At 45.4% G+C, this 25288-nt stretch overlaps 2 protein-coding genes across 4 annotated transcripts in view; one reads left to right on the forward strand and one right to left on the reverse strand.

Moving 5' to 3' along the window:
* The window catches only part of LOC137377361 (D(4) dopamine receptor-like), a 76018-nt gene extending 67133 nt beyond the window's left edge, over window positions 1–8885 (forward strand). Inside the window, exon 4 of the mRNA XM_068046960.1 lies at window positions 8500–8885. Within this exon, the coding sequence (XP_067903061.1) occupies window positions 8500–8702 (203 nt within the window). The 3' untranslated portion in view covers window positions 8703–8885. The remainder of the gene's footprint in view (window positions 1–8499) is intronic.
* A 10029-nt stretch (window positions 8886–18914) lies between these two features.
* The window catches only part of LOC137377219 (deformed epidermal autoregulatory factor 1 homolog), a 322407-nt gene continuing 316033 nt past the window's right edge, over window positions 18915–25288 (reverse strand). For 2 of the 3 annotated variants that reach the window (XM_068046757.1, XM_068046755.1), the window contains exons 13-14: window positions 22023–22112; window positions 18915–21090 (exon numbers count right to left, since the gene is read on the reverse strand). In XM_068046757.1, the coding sequence (XP_067902858.1) occupies window positions 20986–21090; window positions 22023–22112 (195 nt within the window). In that variant the 3' untranslated portion in view covers window positions 18915–20985. The remainder of the gene's footprint in view (window positions 21091–22022; window positions 22113–25288) is intronic. The other variant, XM_068046756.1, reaches the window with a different exon arrangement.

Raw genomic sequence — 25288 nt, forward strand, 5'->3', positions numbered from 1 at the left:
AGGTTTGCATGCAAGGCATCACTAAAAACGATTAGTTTCATATTTTTTTGGGATCACCCAAAGCAGGGAACTTCTCTATTTTTAAAAGTTTTGTTCGCCCTCAGGATGTCTTGAACCTTAGGATGTTTGATTACAAGACTAGGTTCTAGCATATCAAAACTTGCATCTGGCCTCATCTGTGAGGCTAACCAATTGAGCTGTCCAACAAGACTCCTCAACTGGTCCATTTCATCCTTGGATATAGCTGTGTCTTTCTGTCCCGATCTGGTGCGACCAATTGTGATGGGAGTGACATTTTCCAAGAATGTTGATGTAAAGCTACATCCGACTCACCCGGTTTTATCGCCAAACCCACATATTTAAAAGCCCCAGAAGCTCGACTGCCAATTTTAAATTCTGCTTCAATTCAATGAATAACATTCTTTTCAAACTCATTAGTACCACCCCACAAAAAATCATCCACATGCATCATAAAGATACTTGAAAGTTTTCCCATTATAGTACCAATAAAACATTGCAGGCTCTGCCTGCAGTTGTAAACACCCCAACTGTAACAGAACTGCCCTCACTGAGAAATACCATACCCGGGAAGCGTCATTCAATCCATAAACATTTATTCAACTTGTGGAGATTCCATTCTCTATCTGATGCTTCCTTCGGAGGCTGGAGAAACACTTCCCTCTGAGGCGGGTCACCCTGCAGGAAAGCTGCTTTGATATCTGTGGACTTGCATCTCCAAGAATTAGTAGCTAAAATGGCCAAAAAAGACTCAAAAAAATCACCTTTCCCGCTGTGGGAGAATTTACCCTGATATCTTGATCCCCCAAGAACTCCTCAAAATCTCTGGCCACCAACCTAGCCTTGGCCTTATAGATCCCATCTGGTAGGACATTTTCCCTGTACAGATCCATCTGTGAAAGAGCAGGTTGGCCCCTATCCACAACCTCTGAATATACCCCAAATTCTTTCCAACTCTAACTCTCTCAGTTTTGCCCCTCATCACCCTATCTAACTTATTATCGGCTATAAACGCTTCACGATCACAGGGACGTCTGCTTCTGACCTTATCCAGAGAAGGTTCTCCACTATCCAGGCTACACCTGCACCCAGTCAGGCTGCAGCCTCTCACGTTGAGCTCTCTCTGCACTACCAGTCAAAATGTCTACCAGAGGTCCTGCCCTCGGTACGCGATCTTTTCCTCCTCCCAGATGCATCTCCTGAATCATTATCTGAACTCGAGCTAAGTTTTCTCATTCTCCATTCTTGTACTCCTGTTTGCCAATCACTTCTTGGACATTTAACTAATTTTTGTATTTTCCTGTAGACTTCCCTGCCTGTCCAACTATTGTAGCCTCCCTCCAGTTAGTTATCGGGCTCTGCTGGCCAGTACACCACCTGGGAACCTACTTTGGGCAACTGATCCCTGGATGAGATAGCTTTATGTTCTTCACAATTAGTACATGCACAATGCATGGGTATGTGATGTACATCATGCCTCATGATCATCACCTTCTCCCATGTTCTTTGTGTTTGAAAATTCATAACGCATCCCTATTACCCACAAACAATGTGCTTTTATGGTTTGATTCCCATGTTGTATTGCTAGAATTTTCCCATCACGTCCAATAACTTTTCCCGGACCTTTTCCCATGCCCTTCTCCCTTATAATAAACAAGATCACCAGAACTAAAGTCTTCCCCAGACTATCTTATGTGATGTCTTGTCTCTCCACAGACGCTGCCAGACCTGCTGAGTATTTCCAGCATCTGCAGTATTTTACTTTTATTTTAGGTGACATGTTAATGCTCAGTTTTTTTCTGATGCTTCAGCTTTGATAAACACTCTCCTGCCGGCACGTAGCGCATTTAGGTGAGCGGAGAAATTCGAGCTAATAGTCATTACCTGCAGGGCCGGATGATTATGGAAGGCAATTTTGAATTACAGCCGTATACCAATTGGTATGGGCTATACCCCCCACCATTTGTAAAGTTATTTTGCATGTACTGCCCATGCCAGAGCCGTTTGTAACTTGCAGTTCAGTTGATCTGTCAGTATTTTGTGTAACTTCAACTATTGCATGATTTATTTCACACTAAAGAAGTTGAAGAGCTTGTCAAGAGGAAGAAGAAGGATTATGTTAGGATGAGACGTGAAGGCTCAGTTAGGGCGCTTGAGAGTTACAAGCTAGCCAGGAAGGATCTAAAGGTAGAGCTAAGAAGAGCAAGGAGAGGACACGAGAAGTCATTGGCGGATAGGATCAGGGAAAACCCTAAGGCTTTCTATAGGTATATCAGGAATAAAAGAATGACTAGAGTTAGATTAGGGCCAATCAAGGATAGTAGTGGGAAGTTGTGTGTGGAATCAGAGGAGGTAGGGGAAGTGTTAAATGAATATTTTGCGTCAGTATTTACAGTAGAGAAAGAAAATGTTGTCGAGGAGAATACTGAGATTCAGGCTACTAGGCTAGATGGGATTGAGGTTCACAAGGAGGAGGTGTTAGCAATTTTGGAAAGTGTGAAAATAGATAAGTCCCCTGGGCCAGATGGGATTTATCCTAGGATTCTCTGGGAAGCCAGGGAGGAGATTGCAGAGCCTTTGTCCTTGATCTTTATGTCGTCATTGTCGACAGGAATAGTGCCGGAAGACTGGAGGATAGCAAATGTTGTCCCCTTGTTCAAGAAGGGGAGTAGAGACAGCCCTGGTAATTATAGACCTGTGAGCCTTACTTCGGTTGTGGGTAAAATGTTGGAAAAGGTTATAAGAGACAGGATTTATAATCATCTTGAAAAGAATAAGTTCATTAGCGATAGTCAGCACGGTTTTGTGAAGGGTAGGTCATGCCTCATAAACCTCATTGAGTTTTTTGAGAAGGTGACCAAACAGGTGGATGAGGGTAAAGCAGTGGATGTGGTGTATATGGATTTCAGTAAGGCATTTGATAAGGTTCCCCACGGTAGGCTATTGCAGAAAATACGGAAGTATGGGGTTGAAGGTGATTTAGAGCTTTGGATCAGAAATTGGCTAGCTGAAAGAAGACAGAGGGTGGTGGTTGATGGCAAATGTTCATCCTGGAGTTTAGTTATTAGTGGTGTACCGCAAGGATCTGTTTTGGGGCCACTGCTGTTTGTCATTTTTATAAATGACCTGGAAGAGGGTGTAGAAGGGTGTGTTAGTAAATTTGCGGATGACACTAAGGTCGGTGGAGTTGTGGATAGTGCCGAAGGATGTTGTAGGGTACAGAGGGACATAGATAGGCTGCAGAGCTGGGCTGAGAGATGGCAAATGGAGTTTAATGCGGAAAAGTGCGAGGTGATTCACTTTGGAAGGAGTAACAGGAATGCAGAGTACTGGGCTAATGGGAAGATCCTTGGCAGTGTAGATGAACAGAGATCTTGGTGTCCAGGTGCATAAATCCCTGAAGGTTGCTACCCAGGTTAATAGGGCTGTTAAGAAGGCATATGGTGTGTTAGCTTTTATTAGTAGGGGGATCGAGTTTTGGAGCCACGAGGTCATGCTGCAGCTGTACAAAACTCTGGTGAGACCGCACCTGGAGTATTACGTGCAGTTCTGGTCACCGTATTATAGGAAGGATGTGGAAGCTATGGAAAGGGTGCAGAGGAGATTTACTAGGATGTTGCCTGGTATGGAGGGAAGGTCTTACGAGGAAAGGCTGAGGGACTTGAGGTTGTTTTTGTTGGAGAGAAGGAGGAAGAGAGGTGACTTAATAGAGACATATAAGATAATCAGAGTGTTAGATAGGGTGGATAGTGAGAGTCTTTTTCCTCGGATGGTGATGGCAAACACGAGGGGACATAGCTTTAAGTTGAGGGGTGATAGATATAGGACAGATGTCAGAGGTAGTTTCTTTACTCAGAGAGTAGTAGGGGCGTGGAACGCCCTGCCTGCAACAGTAGTAGATTCGCCAACTTTAAGGGCATTTAAGTGGTCATTGGATAGACATATGGATGAAAATGGAATAGTGTAGGTCAGATGGTTTCACAGGTCGGTGCAACATCGAGGGCTGAAGGGCCTGTACTGCGCTGTAATGTTCTAAATCTAATTCTAACAAGCCATTGCTGAATGGACTTTCTGCAGCACTGTTCAAAACTGCAATATTTAAGTTCTCACACATGACCCTGAACTCATCATTTGCAAATTCCCCTCCGTTATCTGTCAGAAATTTTGCCAGCGTTCCAAGACCTGTACCAACCCACTTTTCCATAACTTTATCCACTATTGTCTGTTTGTCTCGTTTATTACCGGAGATATGCTGAACCTAGTTTCCATTAAAAAAAAAAGACAAAATACAACAGATAAATACCTTGATCGCTGTCCCACACTTTCAGGTCCATAGCCACCATTTCATTAAATTCCCAAGCTAATGGGACACTCATAACCGGGCGTGGCGGTGTCTTCTGATATTTCATACATATGTCACATTGAGATATGATTTGTTCAACAAGGGAGTCAAATTCTTTATCCACAACTCTGGCATCCTTTAATAGTAGCTTTAACTTCTGCTATGAAAGATGGGCAAATTGTCTGTGCAACTTCCAGATAATTCTCCTCTTGTTAGCCAGACTCTTGTATCCAGATGTCAATAATACTTCGTGAACTTCCCGACGAGAAACACTGTGTTTCCTCAACGGAATACAATGATGTCCTGATCCAGTGAATTGTAAATTTACCACTTCACTGAAGACAGATGCTTTGTCATTCTCCATGTCCAATCTCTTCTTCGCTTTTTCATCAAAGATTTATTCAGCAACAGCAGTATATCACTCTGAACCACATCAGTGCTGATAAAATGACACATTCCTGACATTTCACACGGGAGGACCACACTCTTTAAAGACATTTTATCGTCTCCAAACCTAAAGCAAGTAACACTTTCATATTCTCTAACTTTACTTCTATCTGCTTTGTCAAGGGATTCCAAGTAACAGCTTAGCCAATCAACTCCACACACAGTTGAGGTACAGCTACTATCTAATATCGCACAATTGAATGAATCGGCAACCAAAATGCTCATGGCCCAACTCAAGTTTTCAGTCACCAATATGATATTGTGATGTCGTTCTTCATCATCATCATATTCATCAGCAGAACCGTACATCTCATGAGTGACTTCAAATACTCGGTTTCTGGTTCTAGAGCAATTCCTTGCATCGTGATACTTAGACTCTCAAAGAACACTTATTAACCACTCCCCACGCATCTCTAGGATTTATTCACCTTCAGTGATCATCCCAATCTTGCCTTCTGTTTTGATCCATAAATCAATCAAAAGTGCAACCCACCTCAAAAGGTCTTTCAGCAACTGTCTCTTTGTACAAGTGCCCAAGACCAGGCCCCCACCAATCCGGAGAGTTAGTCATAGAGTCGTACAGCATAGAAACAGGCCCTTCGGCCCACCGTGTCCATGCCGAACATAATGCCCATCTATACTAATCCCACCTGCCTGCATTAATTCCATATCCCTCTATGCCTTGCTCATTCAAGTACCTGTCCAGATGCCTCTTAAATGTCGCTACTGTTCCTGCCTCCACCACCTCCTCTGGCAGCTCATTCCAGATACCCACTATACTTTGTGTGAAAAATATACCCCTTTGATCCCCTTTAAACCTCCTCCCTCCCACCTTAAATCTATGCCCTCTAGTTTTAGTCACCCCTACCATGGGAAACAGACTCTGGCTATCTACCCTATCTATGCTTCTCATAATTTAATATACCTCTATCCTGTCCCCTCTCAGCCTCCTTCGCTCCAGGGAAAACAGACCCAGTCTATCCAATCTCTCTTTATAACTCAAGCCCTCCAAACCAGGCAACATCCTTGTGAATCTTTTCTGCACCCTCTCTAACTTAATCACATCTTTCCTGTAGTGCGGCAACCAGAACTGCACACATTACTCCAAATGCGGCCTAACCAACGTTATGTACAACCGTAAACAACCCTCCACTACCACCCTCTGCCTCCTGTCACCAAGCCAATTTTGTATCCAATTTGCTAGCTCACCCTGAATCCCATGTGTTCGTACCTTCTGGACCAGCCTACCATGCGGGACCTTATCAAAGTCCTTGCTAAAGTCCATGTAGACAACATCCATCGCCCTGCCCTCGTCAATCCTCTTGGTCACCTCCTCAAAAAACTCAATTAAATTCGTGAGACATGATTTCCCACGCACAAAGCTATCTGACTATCCCTAATCAGACCTTGCCTTTCCAGATGCATATAAATCCTGTCTCAGAATCCCTTCCAATAACTTTACCACCACTGATGTAAGGCTCACCGGCCTGTAGTTCCCTGGCTTATCCCTGCTGCCCTTCTTAAATAAAGGCACAACATTAGCTATCCAATTAGTAATCATGGAGTCCTCCATTCTCTATAACCACAGAATTTCCAATTTGGGAGATGAAGGTAGCTGGAAACGACTGTTTTCCAAAATAAAATCTCTTCAGAGCAGCAGTCATTTGCTCAAAAAGAGAATCTTTACCATGAAATTGAACCCCTGTCAAAACCAAAAGTCTATCCATATGAGATTTGTGCACAAACAATTTGAAAGCAAGCACAGACTCAGGAATTTCAAGACTGATTTTTTTTAGTCTGTTATATAACCTATCAAATTCCATGACATATTCTTCCATGGACTAATTGTCCATCTTCATACATTTATCAAAAATCAACCATGCCTCATAGGTTTCCAAAAAATCATCTCTTTTGTAAATCTTGTCCATAAATTGTATTAGAATTGGCAATCCCTCTTCAGTATCCAAATCAGTAATGTCCAGTTCCAAAAATACTTGATTTCTAATCTTGCTTTTTCCTGGTAAAGACAAAGCTAAGGCCATACCTTGCTTCCTCTTGATTAGGGAAGTGACCCAAGTGCACATTTCCACATCATTCTTCCATTGTTCATATGGCTTCAATTCCAAAAAGCCTGGTGGGTAATCATAGTTCGAGAGTCTGCAGCATGATTCAGCCATTTCACCCCAAAAACCACCAGGAGCCCTGCTTTGGTCAGAGAAAGAAACTATGTTTTTTCTTTATATTCCCACCTGAAGAGATTGAAGTTAATCCTCTGCTACCAGGTAAAACAGGCAAATGTCCAGTCACTAAAATGGGGACACCGATGACAGTCTCTGATCCACAACTGTTGCATTGGCAATTCATAGTTCAGTCCAAATATCAGTTCCCACTCTTTCCATCTGGACTAACTTTCTATCCAGAGACAACTCCCCAACTGGGGGAGGAAAAAAACAGCCCTTAAATGCAAAATGATAATGAGCATCATCTGCTCTTTATTAACACTGAAATGAGTCCTGTTTAAAGGGACCAGCATTTTCAATATTGTCATAGTAAACCTTCTCTGAACTGCTTCCAACACATTTACATCCTTCCTTAAATATGGAGACCAGTACTGTACACAGAACTCCAGATGTGGTCTCACCAATGCCCTGTATAACTGAGGCATAACCTCCCTAATTTTGTATTTAAATCCCCTTGCCATAAATGATAACATTCTATTAGGTTTCCTGGTCCAGGCAACTAATCCGCACATCACTCTACAAAGAGCAAGTGCTGAGCTGCAGGATGGACCCTGTACTGAGAGGAGGGGGGCCCTGTACTGAGAGGAGGGGGGCCCAGTGCTGAGAGGAGCTGGCAACTCTCTCTAGCTGTGTTTGGATCAGTGGGAACAGAAGAGAGCAGTGCCGTGGAGCTGGACAACAGCAGAAGAATGGTGAGGTAGACTGTGTGAAATACTGAGATTGAGGAGGGAAGGAAGAGAAGGCAGGGAGGACAGAGTATGGGGAAAGAAGTCTCGATGCTGTGAGACAGGCAGAGGTTGTGTTGAAGGGAATTTAACAGGAGGTTTGGAGAGACGAGTATCGAGCTGCGAGTAGAAACATCAAATGGTTAATAGCACTCCAACTAATGCCAATTTATCCGTAGTTATTTACTGTAAAAATCCATTACATACAGATGCTGGATGTTAATCAGTTACAAATTGGTTAATTATTAAAGGTTTTGATCAACCTCTCAGCAGCAAAACAAATTACATCACTCCATCTGTGATCTTTGCTCCTCGCTCCATCCCTTCCTGGACATGCAGTTTGGGATGACAGACCCCGGGTGCAGAAGTTGCAGGAGAGATCAGGAGCCTCACCTGACACTGGTCCAGGTCAGAGCATCATTGGGCCAAGTCACATTGCAGATTACAGTCTGAGATTCAGTACCTGGAAAATCCAGCTCATTCTCAGCTCTGGCAGCTGCTGAAATGCGTCTGTGCCACAGTGGGCATAAGAATGATGATTCAGTGAAATGTGAGGATGGGATGGATCTATTGGTCATTCCTTAATCTGATGTTCCTGTCTTTGTAAATAACATGAACAAATTAGCGTCAGCAATGCCAAGGTGATTTGCCAGCACTCCAAGAAGACAATAGCGACGAGAATGTTTCCTTCTTTGCCTTCAGGTGATTTTCTTGCTTCTCATTTCAGGTGCTTTTCTCTTTTGTTGGACTCCGTTCTTTGTGGTTCACATAACTCGAGCAACCTGTGAGTCCTGCCACATCTCAGCTCATCTCCTCAGCATCGTGACATGGCTCGGATACGTCAACAGTGCTGTCAATCCCATCATCTACACCATCTTCAACATGGAATTCAGGAACTTCTTCCGGAAGGTTCTGCACCCCTGCTGCTGATGTGAAACTCTGCATTATACAAGCATTAAATGCTGAGCTGTCTCCTCATTTGTACAGATGCTGAAAGTTCAGTTTCCTGCTGCGACATTCTCTTCTGCTAATCGTAAAATGCGGGAATTTCCACATGTGTAGAGTAACGGAGCGAAAATGATTCAGACATATCAATGATCACCTGCACACAATCCATGCAACAAACTGAATGGAACATGCTGCTTCTTTCAAAATACATTAATTTATAAAATCGCGCATTGATGTAGCACCTTTCACAACCTCAGGATGTTCCAAAATGCTTCCCAGCCAATGAAGTGCATTTGAAGTGTAGCCACTGTTCTAATGTGAGAAACACAGCAGCCAATTTGCGCACAGCTAGCTCCCACAGACAGTAATATGATAATGACCAGATAATCTGTTGCGAGTGTTTGACAGATAAATATTGGCCCCAGGACCTGCAGGATTTCCCCTGCTTTTCAAACAGTGGCCATGGAATCCATTACATCCACCTGACAGGACCTCAGTTTATTGTCTCACCTGAAAGGCAGACGCCCCGACAATGCAGCATCCCTCAGTACTGCCGCACTGACAGTGCAGCACTCCCTCAGTACTGCCCCTCTGACAGTGCAGCACTAACTCAGTACTGCCCCACCGACAGTGCAGCTCTCCCTCAGTACTGACCCTCCGACAGTGCAGGACTAACTCAGTACTAAGCCTCCGACAGTGAAGCACACACTCAGTGTTGCCCCTCCGACAGCGCAGCACTCTCTCAGTGTTGCCCCTCCGACAGCGCAGCATTCTCTCAGTACTGCCCCTCTGACAGTGCAGCACTCCCTCAGTACTGCCCCAGACAGTGCAGCGCTCCCTCAGTACTGACCCTCCGGCAGTGCACGCTCCCTCAGTACTGACCTTACGGCAGTGCAGTGCTCCCTCAGTACTGACCCTCCGGCAGTGCAGCGCTCCCTCAGTACTGACCCTCCGGCAGTGCAGCGCTCCCTCAGTACTGACCCTCCGGCAGTGCAGCGCTCCCTCAGTACTGACCCTCTGACAGTGCAGCATTCCCTCAGTACTGACCCTCCGACAGTGCAGCACTCCCTCAGTACTGACCCTCTGACAGTGCAGCGTTCCCTCACTACTGACCCTCTGACAGTGCAGCGCTGCCTCACTACTGACCCAGCAACAGTCCAGCACTCCCTCAGTACTGACCCTCCGACAGTCCAGCATTCCCTCAGTACTGACCCTCCAACAGTCCAGCATTCCCTCAGTACTGCACCGAGAGGTTCAGCCTTGATTTTAGTGCTCAGGTCTCTGGAATGGGACTTGAACCCACAATCTTCTGACTCAGGGCCGAGAGAGCTACCCACATATCCAGGTCCAGCACAAAAGGCCTGCTGGTTGTCATGGTAATCAGTCCCTATTTCTGTTGAGGAAGGTCAGGGGTTTGTAATATCCACCATGAAATCAAGGTCTTGCAGCCAATAGCTGTTTGGTAGCAAAATCTTCCACAATATTTGGAGCGTAACACTCAATGCAAAAAATCATTTCAAACAGCTCACCAACTTAGCCAATGCACGACAGTGCGCTATCACTGACGTCCCTCACTGCAGTGCGTGTGATTGACCGTCCCTCACTACAGTGCATGTGATTGACCGTCCCTCACTACAGTGCGTGTGATTGACCGTCCCTCACTACAGTGCGGTGTGACTGGCCATCCCTCACTACAGTGCGTGTGATTGACCGTCCCTCACTACAGTGCGTGTGATTGACCGTCCCTCACTACAGTGCATGTGATTGACCGTCCCTCACTACAGTGCGGTGTGACTGGCCATCCCTCACTACAGTGCGTGTGATTGACCGTCCCTCACTACAGTGCGGTGTGACTGGCCATCCCTCACTACAGTGCGTGTGATTGACCGTCCCTCACTACAGTGCGGTGTGACTGGCCATCCCTCACTACAGTGCGTGTGATTGACCGTCCCTCACTACAGTGCGGTGTGACTGGCCATCCCTCACTACAGTGCGATGTCACTGACTTTCCCTCACTGCAGTGCGGAGTGACTGGCCGTCCCTCACTACAGTGCGATATCACTGACCATACCTCACTATAGTATGGTGTGACTGACCATCCCTCACTGCAGTGCGGTGTGACTGACCCTCCGTCATTGCAGTGTGGTGTGACTGACCCTCCCTCACTATAGTATGGTGTGACTGACCGTCCCTCACTGCAGTGCATGTGATTAACCGTCCCTCACTACAGTGCGGTGTGACTGGCCATCCCTCACTACAGTGCGTGTGACTGACCATCCCTCACTACAGTGCGGAGTGACTGACTGTCCCTCACTGCAGTGCGATATCACTGACCGTCCCTCACTACAGTGTGGTGTCACTGGCCGTCCCTCACTACAGTGCGATATCACTGACCATACCTCACTATAGTATGGTGTGACTGACCATCCCTCACTGCAGTGCGGTGTGACTGATCCTCCGTCATTGCAGTGTGGTGTGACTGACCGTCCCTCACTGCAGTGCGGTGTGACTGACCGTCCCTCACTGCAGTGCGGTGTGACTGACCGTCCCTCACTGCAGTGCGGTGTGACTGACCGTCATGTTAATGTCACATTCCTCTGGTTAAAATGCTGGTGCTGGATTTTTACAGCTTTTATAACCACATTCATAATAATTCATTTTCAAAATTTAACCACAAAGCTTCTTGATGTAAAATATGGTGAAAAATGCAAAACTGTTATTTTGATTGACAGTTTGAAATGTAGCCTTGAGGTTTTGCACCAACTGCAGCTTTCTTGCTCACTTTCGAGAGTCTATGATCACTGTGCAGTCAATGTCCCATTTTTCCTCTCTGCTACCAAGCTGTCAAAGAGGTCATTGGGTGTTGTCAGCAGGATGAAGACTGTGCTGATATCCAGGATGGGCACGGAAGGACAGATGCCCAGTGTGTTAGCTTGTTAGACCTGGTGAGGTCATTGAAGTTTTCCTGGGAGTATTCTGCAGTGCAGGAGGCGAAGCTGTTAAACCTCCCTCCAGGTGCCACAAGTTACATTTGTGGGTGTTTTGTGCGGCATGCACATCAAGGGCTACGTACATCCTGCTTTTAATCTCCAGAAGGGCTTAGCAGTCTGAATTAGTGAGGTTCTGTGCAGCAGGGTGCCGGGTCCTGCTGTCCTCTCGGTCCAGATGGTGTCTGTGTAATAATTCTGTCCATGTTCAATAAAACTTTTTCTATGACATGCAGTGGAGTTATTGGAGAGTGAAGCTGCTGAAGAGAACAAGTTCATTTCTTTGTATTTCTGTGTGATTCAGCTGCTTGCACCAAATTTACACCAGTTTTACATCAATGGAAAATAAGTAGACCCGGGAGAACCACGTGTATCGCCCTGTGCAGGACACAGATGGATTTTTTTTTTTAAGATAAAGATCAATGGAGCGCAACTCACTTTGAGGAATTGCCAGGACATGATCTATTTACATAGAATGTACAGCACAGAAACAGACCATTCAGCCCAACAGGCCCATGCTCCACACAAGCCTCCTCTCAACCCTCCTTTTCTCACCCTAACAGCATATCCTTCTGTTCCCTCCTTCATGTGTTTATCCAGCTTCCTCTTAAATGTATCTAAACTATTCACCTCAACCACTGCCAGTGGGAGGGAGTTCCACATTCTCACCACTCTCCTAAGTTTCCTATTGGATTTATTGGCAACTATCTTATATTTATGGTCCTTAATTCTGGTTTCACCCAAATGATTTCACACATACGAACAGGAGGAGGCCATTCAGCCTCTCGAATCTGTTCTGCTGTTCAATTAGATCTGCATCTTAAAAGTTTAGCAAGTTCAGTGTAGAAAGTTTACAGCACAGAAAGAGGCCACTTGGCCCATTGTGTCTGTGCTGGCTGAAAAACAAGCTACCCAGCCTAATCCCACCTTCCAGCATTTGGTCCGTAGCCCTGCAGGTTACGGCACTTGAGGTGCACATCCAGACACCTTTTGAATGAGTTAAGGGTTTCTGCCTCAACTACGCTTTCAGGAAGTCAGTTCCAGACCACACCACCCTCTGGGTGAAAACGTTTTTCCTCATCTCCCTAAGGTGAATAGACCCTTCACCTCCACTCTATCCAGGCCCCTCACAATTTTGTACATTTCAATCAGATCTCCCCTCAGCCTTTTCAGTTCCAAGGAGAACAGCCCCAAACTCTCCAATCTTTCCTCATAGCTGCATTTTTCCAGTCCCGGTAACATCCTCGTAAATCTCCTCTGTACCCTCGCTAGTGCAATTACATGCCTTCTGTAATGAGGTGACCAGAACTCAAGTTGTGGCCTAACTAATGAGTTATACAGTTCCAGCATAACTTCCCTGCTCTTGTCTTCTAGACCTCGGTAATAAAGGCAAAGATTCCATATGCCTTCTTAACCACCTTATCGACCTCTCCTGCTACCTTCAGGGATCTGTGGACCTTCACTCTAAGGTCCCTCACTTCCTCTATACTTCTCAGTATTTTCCCATTAATCATACATTCCTTTGCATTGTCTGATCTCCCCAAATGCATCACCTCACACTTCTCCAGGTTGAATTCCATCTGCCACTTTTCTGCCCATCTGACCAGTCCATTGATATCTTCCTGCAGCCTACAGCTATCCTCCTCACTATCAATCATACGGCCAATCTTTGTGTCGACTGCAAATTTCTTGATCATACCCCCTACATTTACATCCAAATCGTTAATCTTCTTCTTCTTCTTTGGCCTCCTTGTCTCGAGAGACAATGGGTAAGCGCCTGGAGGTGGTCAGTGGTTTGTGGAGCAGCGCCTGGAGTGGCTATAAAGGTCAATTATAGAGTGACAGACTCTTCCACAGGCGCTGCAGATAAAATCGGTTGTCGGGGCTGTTACACAGTTCGCACTCCCCTTCGCTTCTGTCTTTTTTCCTGCCAACTGCTAAGTCTCTTCGACTCGCCACACTTTAGCCCCACCTTTATGGCTGCCCGCCAGCTCTGGCGATTGCTGGCAACTGACTCCCACGACTTGTGATCAATGTCACAGGACTTCATGTCGCGTTTGCAGACGTCTTTAAAGCGGAGACATGGACGGCCGGTGGGTCTGATACCAGTGACGAGTTCGCTGTACAATGTGTCCTTGGGGATCCTGCCATCTTCCATGCGGCTCACATGGCCAAGCCATCTCAAGCGCCGCTGGCTCAGTAGGGTGTATATGCTGGGAATGTTGGCCGTCTCGAGGACTTCTGTGTTGGAGATATGGTCCTGCCACCTGATGCCAAGGATTCTCCGGAGGCAGTGAAGATGGAATGCATTGAGACGTCGCTCTTGGCTGACATACGTTGTCCAGGCCTCGCTGCCGTAGAGCAAGGTACTGAGGACACAGGCTTGATACACTCGGACTTTTGCGTTCTGTTTCAGTGTGCCATTTTCCCACACCCTCTTGGCCAGTCTGGACATAGCTGCGGATGCCTTTCCCATGCGCTTGTTGATTTCTGTATCGAGAGACAGGTTACTGGTGATAGTTGAGCCTAGGTAGGTGAACTCATGAACCACTTCCAGAGCATGGTCCACCGATATTGATGGATGGAGCATTTCTGATGTCTTGTCCCATGATGTTCGTTTTCTTGAGGCTGATGGTTAGGCCAAATTTGTTGCAGGCAGCCGCAATCCTGTCAATGAGTCTCTGCAGACACTCTTCAGTGTGGGATGTTAATGCAGCATCATCAGCAAAGAGGAGTTCCCTGATGAGGACTTTCCGTACTTTGGTCTTCGCTGTTAGACGGGCAAGGTTGAACAACCTGCCATCTGATCTTGTGTGGAGGAAAATTCCTTCTTCTGAAGACTTGAGAGCAGCAGGGAGAAGAAGATCCCAAACAGTGTAGGTGCAAGAACACAGCCCTGTTTCACGCCACTCAGGATAGGAAAGGGGTCTGATGAGGCGCTGCTATGTTGAATTGTGCCTTTCATATTGTCATGGAATGAGGTGATGATACTGAGTAGCTTTGGTGGACATCCAATCTTTGCTAGTAGTCCGAAGAGACCACGTCTGCTGACGAGGTCAAAGGCTTTGGTGAGATCTATAAAAGCAACGTAGAGAGGCATTGGTTGTTCACAGCGTCTCTCCTGTAGCTGGTGAAGGGAGAACAGCATGTCAATGGTGGATCTCTCTGCTCGAAATGCACACTGTGCCTCAGGGTAGACACGCTCAGCCAGCTTCTGGAGTCTGTTTAAAGCGACTCGAGCGAAGACTTTCCCCACTATGCTGAGCAGGGAGATTCCACGGTAGTTGTTGCAGTCACCACGGTCACCCTTGTTCTTATAGAGGGTGATGATATTGGCATCGCACATGTCCTGTGGTACTGCTCCCTCATCCCAGCACAGGCAAAGCAGTTCGTAGAGTGCTGAAAGTATAGCAGGCTTGGCACTCTTGATTATTTCAGGGGTAATGCCGTATTTCCCAGGGGCTTTTCCACTGGCTAGAGAATCAATGGCATCACTGAGTTCCGATTTTGTTGGCTGTTCGTCCAGCTCATCCATGACTGGCAGAGACTGGGCTGCATTGAGGGTGGTCTCAGTGACAACATTTTCCCTGGAGTACAGTTCTAGGTAGTGCTCCACCCAGTGGTCCATTTGCTTGTGTTGGTCAGTGATTGTGTCCCCTGATTTTGACTTGAGGCGGGCGATCTTCCTGATGATTGGCCCAAAAGCTCTCTTAATGCCATCATACGTTCCTCTGATGTTTCTGGTGTCAGAAGCCAGCTGAATACGACTGCATAGGTGTTGCCAGTAGTCATTTGCGCAGCGCCTGGCTGTTCTTTGTGCAGCGCTTCTGGCTGCTTTAAGTGCTTCAGATGTTAACTCGCTGGGGGCTTTATATATATATACCACAAAAAGCGGGGACCAAGTTCAGAGTCCTGCGGAACACCACTGGAAACAGCAAAAACACCCGTCAACAATTACCCTTTGTTTGGAACATAAGAACATGGGAACAGGAGTAGGCTATTCAGCCTGTGAAGCCTGCTCCGCCATTCAATTCGATCATGGCTGATCATTTACCTCAACACCACTTTATCACATTATCCTCATATCCCTTGATGTCGTTAGTCTCCCGATATCTATCGATCTCTGTCTTGAATATGCTTAATGATTGAGCTTCCACAGCCGATTCACCACCCCGAGTGAAGAAATTCCTCCTCATTTCAGTCTTAAATGGCCTACCCCTTATTCTGAGACTCTGTCCCCTGGTTCTAAACTCACCAGCCAGACGAAACATCCTAAGTACATCCACCCTGTCACGCCCTATAAGAATTTTGTAAGTTTCAATGAGATCACCTCTCATTCTTCGAAAGTCTAGAAAATACAGACCCAGCTTCCTCAATCTCTCCTCATAAGGCAATCCTGCCATCCCAGGGATTAGTCTGGTGAAGCTCCATTGCATTCCCCCTTTGGCAAGTATATCCTTCCTTCGATAAGGAGACCAAAACTGTACGCAATACTCCTATATCTATATCCTGCTGTAGCCTCTGACAATCCTCATCATTATCCGCAACTCCACCAACCTTTGTGTCGTCCGCAAACTTACTAATCAGACCAGCTACATTTTCCTCCAAATCATTTATATATACTACAAACAGCAAAGGTCCCAGCACTGATCCCTGCGGAACACCACTAGTCACATCCCTCCATTCAGAAAAACACCCATCCACTGTTACCCTCTGTCTTCTGTGACCGAACCAGTTCTGTATCCATCTTGCCAGCTCACCTCTGATCCCGTGTGACTTCACCTTTTGCACCAGTCTGCCATGCGGGACCTTGTCAAAGGCTTTACTAAAGTCCATATAGATAACATCCACCGCCCTTCCCTCATCAATCATCTTTGTCACTTCCTCAAAAAACTCAATCAAATTAGTAAGACACGACCTCCCCTTCACAAAACCATGCTGTCTCTTGCCAATAAGTTTGTTTGTTTCCAAATGGGAGTAAATCCTGTCCCGAAGAATCCTCTCTAATAGTTTCCCTACCACTGATGTAAGGCTCACGGGCCTATAATTTCCTGGATTATCCTTGCCACCCTTCTTAAACAAAGGAACAACATTGGCTATTCTCCAGTCCTCTGGGACCTCACCTGCAGCCAATGAGGATGCAAAGATTTCTGTCAAGGCCCCAGCAATTTCTTCCCTTCCTCCCTCAGTATTCTGGGGTAGATCCCATCAGTACTTTTCAAGTACTACCTCTTTACTAATACTAATTTCTTTCAGTTGCTTGGTTCCCTAGTATTTATAGAAGATTTTCTCTATCTTCTTCCATTAGGACAGACATAAAGTAATTGTTTAGTTTCTCTGCCATTTCCCTGTTCTCCACTATAAATTCTCCTGTCTCCACCTGTAATGGACCCACATTTGTCCTTGCCAATCTTTTCCTTTTCACATACCTAAAGAAGCTTTTACAGTCACCTTTATGTTTCTCGCTAGCTTGCATTTATATTCTCTTTATCAGTTTCTTGGTCATCCTTTTCTGGATTCTAAATTGCTCCCAATCATCAGGCTTATCACTTTTTCTGACATCCTAATTAGCCACTTCCTTTGATCTAATGCAATCTTTAACTTCTTTTGTTAGCCACGGTTGATTCACCTTTTCTGTTGGGTGTTAGTGCCTTAGAGGAATATATATCTGTTGTAGATCATGTAGTATTTCTTTAAATACTAGCCATTGCCTGTCTACTGTCAAATCTTTTAATGTATTTTCCCAATCCACCATAGCCAACTTGTCGCTTGTTTCTGCCACTGAGCCAATTTTGTATCCAGCTTGCTAATTTCCTGGGATCCCATGGTATTTTATTTTTTTAACCAGTCTGCCATGTGGAACCTTGGCAAAAGCCTTGCTAAAATCCATGTAGACCACATCAACTGCAATACCCTCATCTATCCTTGTTACTTCTTCAAAAAATTCAATCAAGTTAGTAAGACAAGATCTTCCCTTAACAAATCCATGCCCACTATCCTTGATTAACCTGTGCCTTTCTAAGTGACAGTTTATCCTGTCTCTCAGAATTGATTCCAATTCTTTGCCCACTACTGAGGTTAGACGGACTGGCCTGTAATTATTTGGTCTATCCCTCACTCCCTTTTTAAACAGAGGTACAATGTTAGCAATTCTCCAATCCTCTGGCACCACACCTGTATGCAGTGAGGACTGGAAAATGATGGGCAGTCCCACAGTCCCCAGCTTCTTTTAACAGCCTGGGGTACATTTCATCTGGCAATACTTCATCTCTTCCTAATTTTATCACATCCAATACTTCACACTCCTCCTCCTTAACTACAATATCTGCATCGTCCCCTCTTTTAGTGTATTTTAGTGAAGACAGACGCAAAGTATTCATTAAGAACCATACCAACATCTTCTGCTCCTACACATAAGTTACCTTTTTGGTCTTTTATGGGCCCTACTCTTTCTTTCGTTATCTTCTTACTCTTAATGTACTGATAAAACATCTTTGGGTTCACCTTGATTTTGCTTGGAAATATTCTTTCATGCCCTCTCTTTGCTTTCCTAATTTCCTTTTTGATTTCACCCCTCCATCTCCATCTACCCACCTGGTTCTGTAACCCTTAATCCACTTACCTAATGAAAATCAATCTCAGATTTGAAATTTCCAATTAACCCTCAGCATCCACAGCTTTTTGGGGGAGAGAGTTCCAGATTTCCACTCTCCTTTGTGTGAAAAAATGTTTCCTGACATCACCCCTGAACAGCCTGGCTCTAATTTTAAGGTTATGCCTCCTTGTTCTGGACAACCTCCAACCAGAGAAATATATCGACCCTTTCAAATCCTTTCATCATCTTAAACACCTCAATTATATCAGCCCTTAATCTTTTACACTCAAAGGAATATAAACGTAGACTGTGCAACCTGCGATGATAATTTAAGACTTTAGGTCCCAGTTTCATTCTGGTGAATCTGTGCTGCACCCCAATATATCCTCGAGGTGCTCTGCCCAGAACTCCAGGACAAATTATTTGGAGAGATTCCATGACCTGGGATTTGCAGGGAATGCACCGTGGATACATGACACACAACCGCCGACTCACTGAGCATGCCCAGTTCCGAAGGTTCACCCCCAGACACAGCACCAGATGCTGGAATCACTTCTCGGATAAACAGGGAAGAAAATATTCAACACTGAGAAAGCTTCTATAAAACTCTATCATTGTTTACTGAACGTGTACAGCAAGCATGCTTCATGAGAATTAAAATACAGAAAGCTTACAAAATACAAGAATAACTTGATAATGGAATTGCAAGAAATTCTATAAAGTACCTCTGATAAGCCCGTTCTTTACAAAAGTAATACTTGATGGGAGGGCCATCTGTTATTGTAACCCACATTTTCCCCTGTACGTATAAACCTCTCACAGCAACTTACACCCTTATTTACAAGCACAGATTTCCACTGGCAAAGTAGATTCATTCTCCCAGAAGGGAGGAATTCTGTTTTAATCTCTCAGAGACATTCCATTCATTGTGAATTTCACAGCTTCTTGCAAGAAGCATTCGGAAACACAGTTTCCCAAATTTAAGGGGAAAAAAATCATCCAGTTAATGTCTGGACTACCAAAGATAATCCACACACACAAATATTTCTGTAATCCTTCAAGTGTGAAATTGCAAATACAGGGAATATTTAATCAGCAGTGATTAATCTCCCATGAAAATTGCTCCTGATTTGATTGAACCTTCCCAGCACCCCTGCCTGACCACAGCCCCTGCCCAGTTATGATGACACATTTTGTGCCAGTAAATTACAGTGTTTCTTCATTACTTGATTTGTTCAGCCACGAGCATCCATTTGAATTAAAAATAGAGCTTGCTGTGAAATTCAAATCTTTCCAATAACAAAACAAGTGATATCAAAACATTTGGTATACTGCATTTGAGATACAATCTTATCTCCACCTCAGTCTGGGATCACAGTGATGGTGTAAACTCATTAACACCAGAGATTGATCAGGCAGCTGCACACCACCACCTTCCACCTGGTTCCATAACCTTGCAATTTCCAGTCATGAAAGTATGTCTGAAACCTGCTGCATGGACGAGGCACTGCCAGTTCCAGGGTTCACTCAATGGGAACACAGGTCAAAGAATCTCTCAGCTGCAATCCAGTCCTACTAAACTCAGAGCCCAAAGCTCTACATCACTAAATACATCATAATCTAAATACCCCTTTCCCCCCTTGGACCCCTCAACCAACCTCCTACTGGCAAATTGTCAATGTTAACACTGGGACACAGCGTGGTCAGTGCACACGGTAAAGGTCACGATACGACAGCAGCTGAGGTGTGCGTAACAGAGCTCCTCAGCTGTAACCAGTAACTGCAACCAGGTGATTTCCTGTGCAGTGAAACACCCACTGCCCAGGAGCTTTGAAATTAATAGAAAATTGCAGCCAGTATACCCACAACATGAGCAACGTGCACAGCAGAAGCAACCTCCCCTCGCCCGAACCAGACTCCCCCTTGCCTGGGCCAGACTTCGCCTATGCCCCCACTTGCCCCACACCCCCCGATGAATGCAGCAGATGGGTGAGAGCCCTCCGCCAGCTCGTACTTGGAACATGTGTGTTTGTGAGAGTGTGTGTGAGTGTATCTGAAAGTGTGTGTGAGGGTGAGAGAGTGTGTGTTGTGGTGTGCAAGGGTGTATGCAGAGTGTGAGGGGGGTGAGAGGGAGTGAGAGGGATTGTGTGTGTGAGAGTGTCAAAGGAAGTGAGGGGTGTGAGTGGATGAGAGTGCATATGAGAGGGTGTGAGGGGGTGAGAGGGGATATGGCAGGGTGTGAGAGGGTGTGTTGGGTATGAATGGGTGTGAGGGGGTGTGAGTGGGTGTGTTGGGTGTGAGTGGGCATGTAATGGGCAGTAACTAGGACCCTTTATAAGTCCAAGGACAGAAAGCAAATTGAGGCCAGGCAGCGCTGGCCGAGTGATGAGGGAAGGGTCTGATTGTTGCTCAGTTCCCTAAATTTCACAAGGCATTTTCTGCAGTCAGACATCAAATGGGCTTTTGCGATATTGCAGTCATCCTGAATCTCTTTCCCTGGGCACACGTCACTCACTGACGAGAAGGCATCAATTTTCCCTCAGACTGTGTTGTACCCGAATGATGAATGGCCCAGTCTGCAGGGTAAGAACACAGTGTCCTCACAGCATGGATCAGTGTCCAGTTGTCCATCTCCACAATCTCACTCACTCGAGCCGGTGCGTTGAATATTCAGAGAGGACACTCAGACTTTAACTTTCTCTACATCAACCTCTGTGACCTGCACATCCTCTGCCTGCACAGTGAGTGCTGTCGGCTGTCCGCACACATTCTGATGGTCCTTCCAGTCCTAGAAAAATATGGATGCCAAAAAAAACCTTTTTAAACAGTCACAAATCACTGGACACAATCAGCAGTTTGATAACACTGGCCTGAAGCTTATTGTATCGCATGATTCAGCTTTTATTGTACTGAAGTAGGCAATGTCGCTTAGTTAGCTACGCTATTTGGAAAAAATACCTGCTACAATCTGAACGTCTAGCCGGACTGTGTGGGTCAGACACAGGCCGTTCACCTCCCACCCCACAGCTGTCTGTAAGAGAACCTAGGACACACAGCAGGGAACTTCACCATACTTCCTACTGACTGACAAACTCACTTAGCGACTGATGAGAGCTTCTAGAACAAACAAAAAAAAGTCACCCTTCAGAAGTTGGGTCCATGGCACATTGACAGGACAATGAAGAGGCAGCTTTACTCTGTATCTCACCCCATTTCTTTTATGGGGCAACGGTGGTTTAGTGGTATTGTCACTGGACCAGTAACCCAGAAACCCAAGGTATTGCTCTGGGGATATGGGTTCCCAGAAGGTGGAATGTAAATTCAATGAATAAATCTGGAATTTGAAAAGCTAGTCTAATGATGGCCACAAAACCATCGGCAATTGTTGTAAAAACCCATCTGGTTCACTAATGTCCTTTAGGGAAGGAAATCTGCTGTCCTTACCTGGTATGCCCATGGCACTATTTGCAAAAGAGCAGGTGAGATCTCCCTGCTATCCTGGGGCAAATATTTGTCCCTCAACCAACATCACTAAAAACAGATTATCCAGTCATTTTCATGTTGCTGTTTGTGGGAGCTTGCTGTGCACAAATTTGCTGCCATGTTTCCTACATTACAACAGTGACTACACTACAAAAGCATGCCAAAGGCTGTGAAGAGCTTTGGGATGACCTGTGGTTGTGAAAGTTGCTATAGAAATGCAAGTTCTTTCTTCCTCACCTTTCGCTGACAGAATGTTGAACAGTAATGAACCTTGTGACACCCGGTGCATTCATTCATTGCTTCACGCCCACAGTTCACACAGGTTTGCTAGAAAGAATTGGTTAGGAGAAAGATGAGTTACAGGTGTTCCTGGGAAGTTTTGTTTCATACGTTTGGTCCAAACCATTATCTGAATTTTGACAAAAAAGACAATTTTTTGTGCAACATGCAGGTAAATGGAATGAAATGTACCACGAGAGATACAAACCATGAAAACCAAGCCAGCTTCTTCAGAAAATGGGCAATCAAACAACAATAGGTATTTATAAACTAACAAGTATTTAGGAGTGTGCAGAATGATCACACAGTACAATGCATCAGTCAGTCACAGTCCACAGGCTCATTCACTGAATTCTCAGATTGTTGCCCGTGTAACAAATTTGCAAAAGCCGATTTTGCCAAATACTCCACAACAACAAAGTGCATTTTACAGAGAACTACGCAGAATTTACAGCAAAGAAACTTGCTGTTTGGCTCAACTGGACTCTTGCCAGTGTTTATGCTCCATATGAGCCACCTCCCACCCCTACTCCATCTAACCCTATCAGCTTATCCTGTGTTTGTCTAGCTTCCTCTTACTTTTTGAACATTGCAAAAGGAATGAAAGGGCGATTTAAAGATGCCCATTTATATTTAAGGGCTGCAGATATTTTGAAATGATCAAGCTACAAGTTAGGATTGAGTAGATATCCTGTGAACCATTTGCACTTGCACTGCAAACACCATCCAGCATTGACTAACTGCTGCTTTTGGATTTATTTCTCCTCTGCTCAGGGTCAGAAAATACCCAAGGCAATAACTGTTGGTGCTTGCAGTCCACCAGCCTGCAGCACCCTTGCCCGGGTGACCACTCTGTGTGTGTGTGAGCCTCGATAGTGACTGCTGGCTGGACATTCACCCATGGAGGGGATGTCGTAGATGGGCCCAGGGGAAAAAGCTGAGTCGCAAGAGAAGTACGGAGCACAGAGAAGGAGAACTGTAGAGTGGAGAAGCTGAGTGCAGGGTAGGAGCGCTGCACTGTGGGAGCGTCAGTACTGAGGGAGGGCTGCACCGTTGGAGGGTCAATACTGAGGGAGGGCTGCACTGTCGGAGGGTCACTATCAACATTCTGGGGATTACCATTGACCAGAAACGGAACTGGAGTAGCCATATAAATACCATGGCTACAAGAGCAGGTCAGAGGCGAGGAATCCTGCGGCGAGTAACTCACCTCCTGACTCCACAAAGCCTGTCCACCATCTACAAGGCACAAGTCAGGAGTGTGATGGAATGCTCTCCATTTGCCTGGATGGGTGCAGCTCCAGCAACACTCAAGAAGCTCGACATCATCCAGGACAAAGCAGCCCACTAGATTGGCACTCCATTCACAAACATTCACTCCCTCCACCACCAATGCACAGTGGCAGCAGTGTGTACCATCTACAGGATGCACTGCAGCAACGCACCAAGGCTCCTTCGACAGCACCTTCCAAACTCGCGACCTCTACCACCTAGAAGGACAAGGGCAGCAGATGCATGGGAACACCATCACCTGCAAGTTTCCCTCCAAGCCACACACCATCCTGACTTGGAACTATATCAGCGTTCCTTCACTGTCGCCGGGTCAAAATCCTGGAAATCCCTTCCTTACAACACTGTGTGTATACCTACTCCACATGGAGTGCAGTGGTTCAAGAAGGCAGCTCACCACCACCTTCTCAAGGGCAATTAGGGATGGGCAATAAATGCTGGCCTGGCCAGCGACACCCACATCCCTTGAATGAATAAAAAAAAAGGTCAGTACTGAGGGAGTACTGCACTGTTGGAGGGTCAGTACTGAGGGAGTGCTGTCCTGTCGGAGGGTCAGTATTGAGGGAGCGCCACACTGTCAGAGGGACAGTACTGAGGGAGTGCTGCACTATCGGAGGGGCAGTACTGAGAGAGCGCTGCTCGGTCTGAGCTGCCATGTTTCGAATGAGACGTTAAACCTAGGCTCCGTCTACCCTCCCAAGTGGACATAAATGATCCCATAGCACTGTTCAAAGACAGGCAGGGGGTTCTCCCCAGTGTATTAACCCTCAATCAAAATAACTAAAAAAAGATTATTACATCATTTATTCCATTGTTGCTGCATTTCCTACAGTACAACAGTGACTAAACTTCATTGGCTAGCAAGTACATTGGAACATCCTGAGCCTGTGAAAGGCGGTGTAGAAATGTCAGTCTTTTTGTTCTTATAACTTGTCAAACATTGACCAGAAATTAAAGGCAGCTCTCAGCACGTTAGTGATATCTCAATATCAGATTATTTCTTGTAATTAATTCAATTAAAATTTCAAAGTAAAACAGACAATACTGGAAGCCATACTGGAAGCCCAGGGCTGTTAGCAGCAGCTGACGGAGGGCTATATTATCCTAATATAGACTGGTATAGTAATAGTGTAAAGAGGAGAGAGGGGGAGAGTTTCTGAAGTGTGTTCAGGAGAATTTTCTATGTCACTATGTTTCCGGACCAACAAGGAAGGAGGCATTGCTGGATCTGGTTCTGGGGAATTAGGTGGGTCTAGTGGATCAAGTGTCACTAAGGGAACTTTTAGGGAACAGTGATCATAGTATCATAAGGTTTAGGTTGGCTATGAAAAGGACAAGGAGCAATATAAAGTAAAAATACGAAACTAGAGGAAGGCCAATTTCAGTGGGTTGAGAACGGATCTGTCCCAGGTAAATTGGAATCAAAGATTGGAACAATGGGCTGCTTTTAAAGAGAAGATGGTTCGGATACAATCGAGGTACATTCCCATGAGGAAACAAAAGCCAGAGGTCCCAGGAAGACAAGAGATAGAGAGTAAGATGAAGCAGAAAAAGGGTCATATGAAAGATGTCAGGCAGATAATACAAGTGAGGACCAGGCTGAATATAGAAAGATCAGAGGGCAAGTGAAAAATGAAACGAGGGAAGCAAGAGAGAGTATGAGAAGAGCTAACATAAAAGGGAATCCAAATCTCTTCGATAAGCATATAACTTGTGAAAAGGCAGTAAAAGGAGGAGTGGGGCTTATTAGGGACCAAAAAGAGGATTTACACATGGAGGCAGAGGGCATGGCCAAGGTCCTATTTTGCAACTGTCTTTACCAAGGAAGAAGATGCTGCCAAAGTCATAGTGAAAGAAGAGGTAATTGAGATACTGGATGGGCTAAAAGTTGATAAAGAGGAGGTATTAGAAAGGTTGGCTGCACTTAATGTTGA

This window comes from Heterodontus francisci, chromosome 14, assembly GCF_036365525.1.
Source record: "Heterodontus francisci isolate sHetFra1 chromosome 14, sHetFra1.hap1, whole genome shotgun sequence".
Classification (NCBI taxonomy): Eukaryota; Metazoa; Chordata; class Chondrichthyes; order Heterodontiformes; family Heterodontidae; genus Heterodontus; species Heterodontus francisci.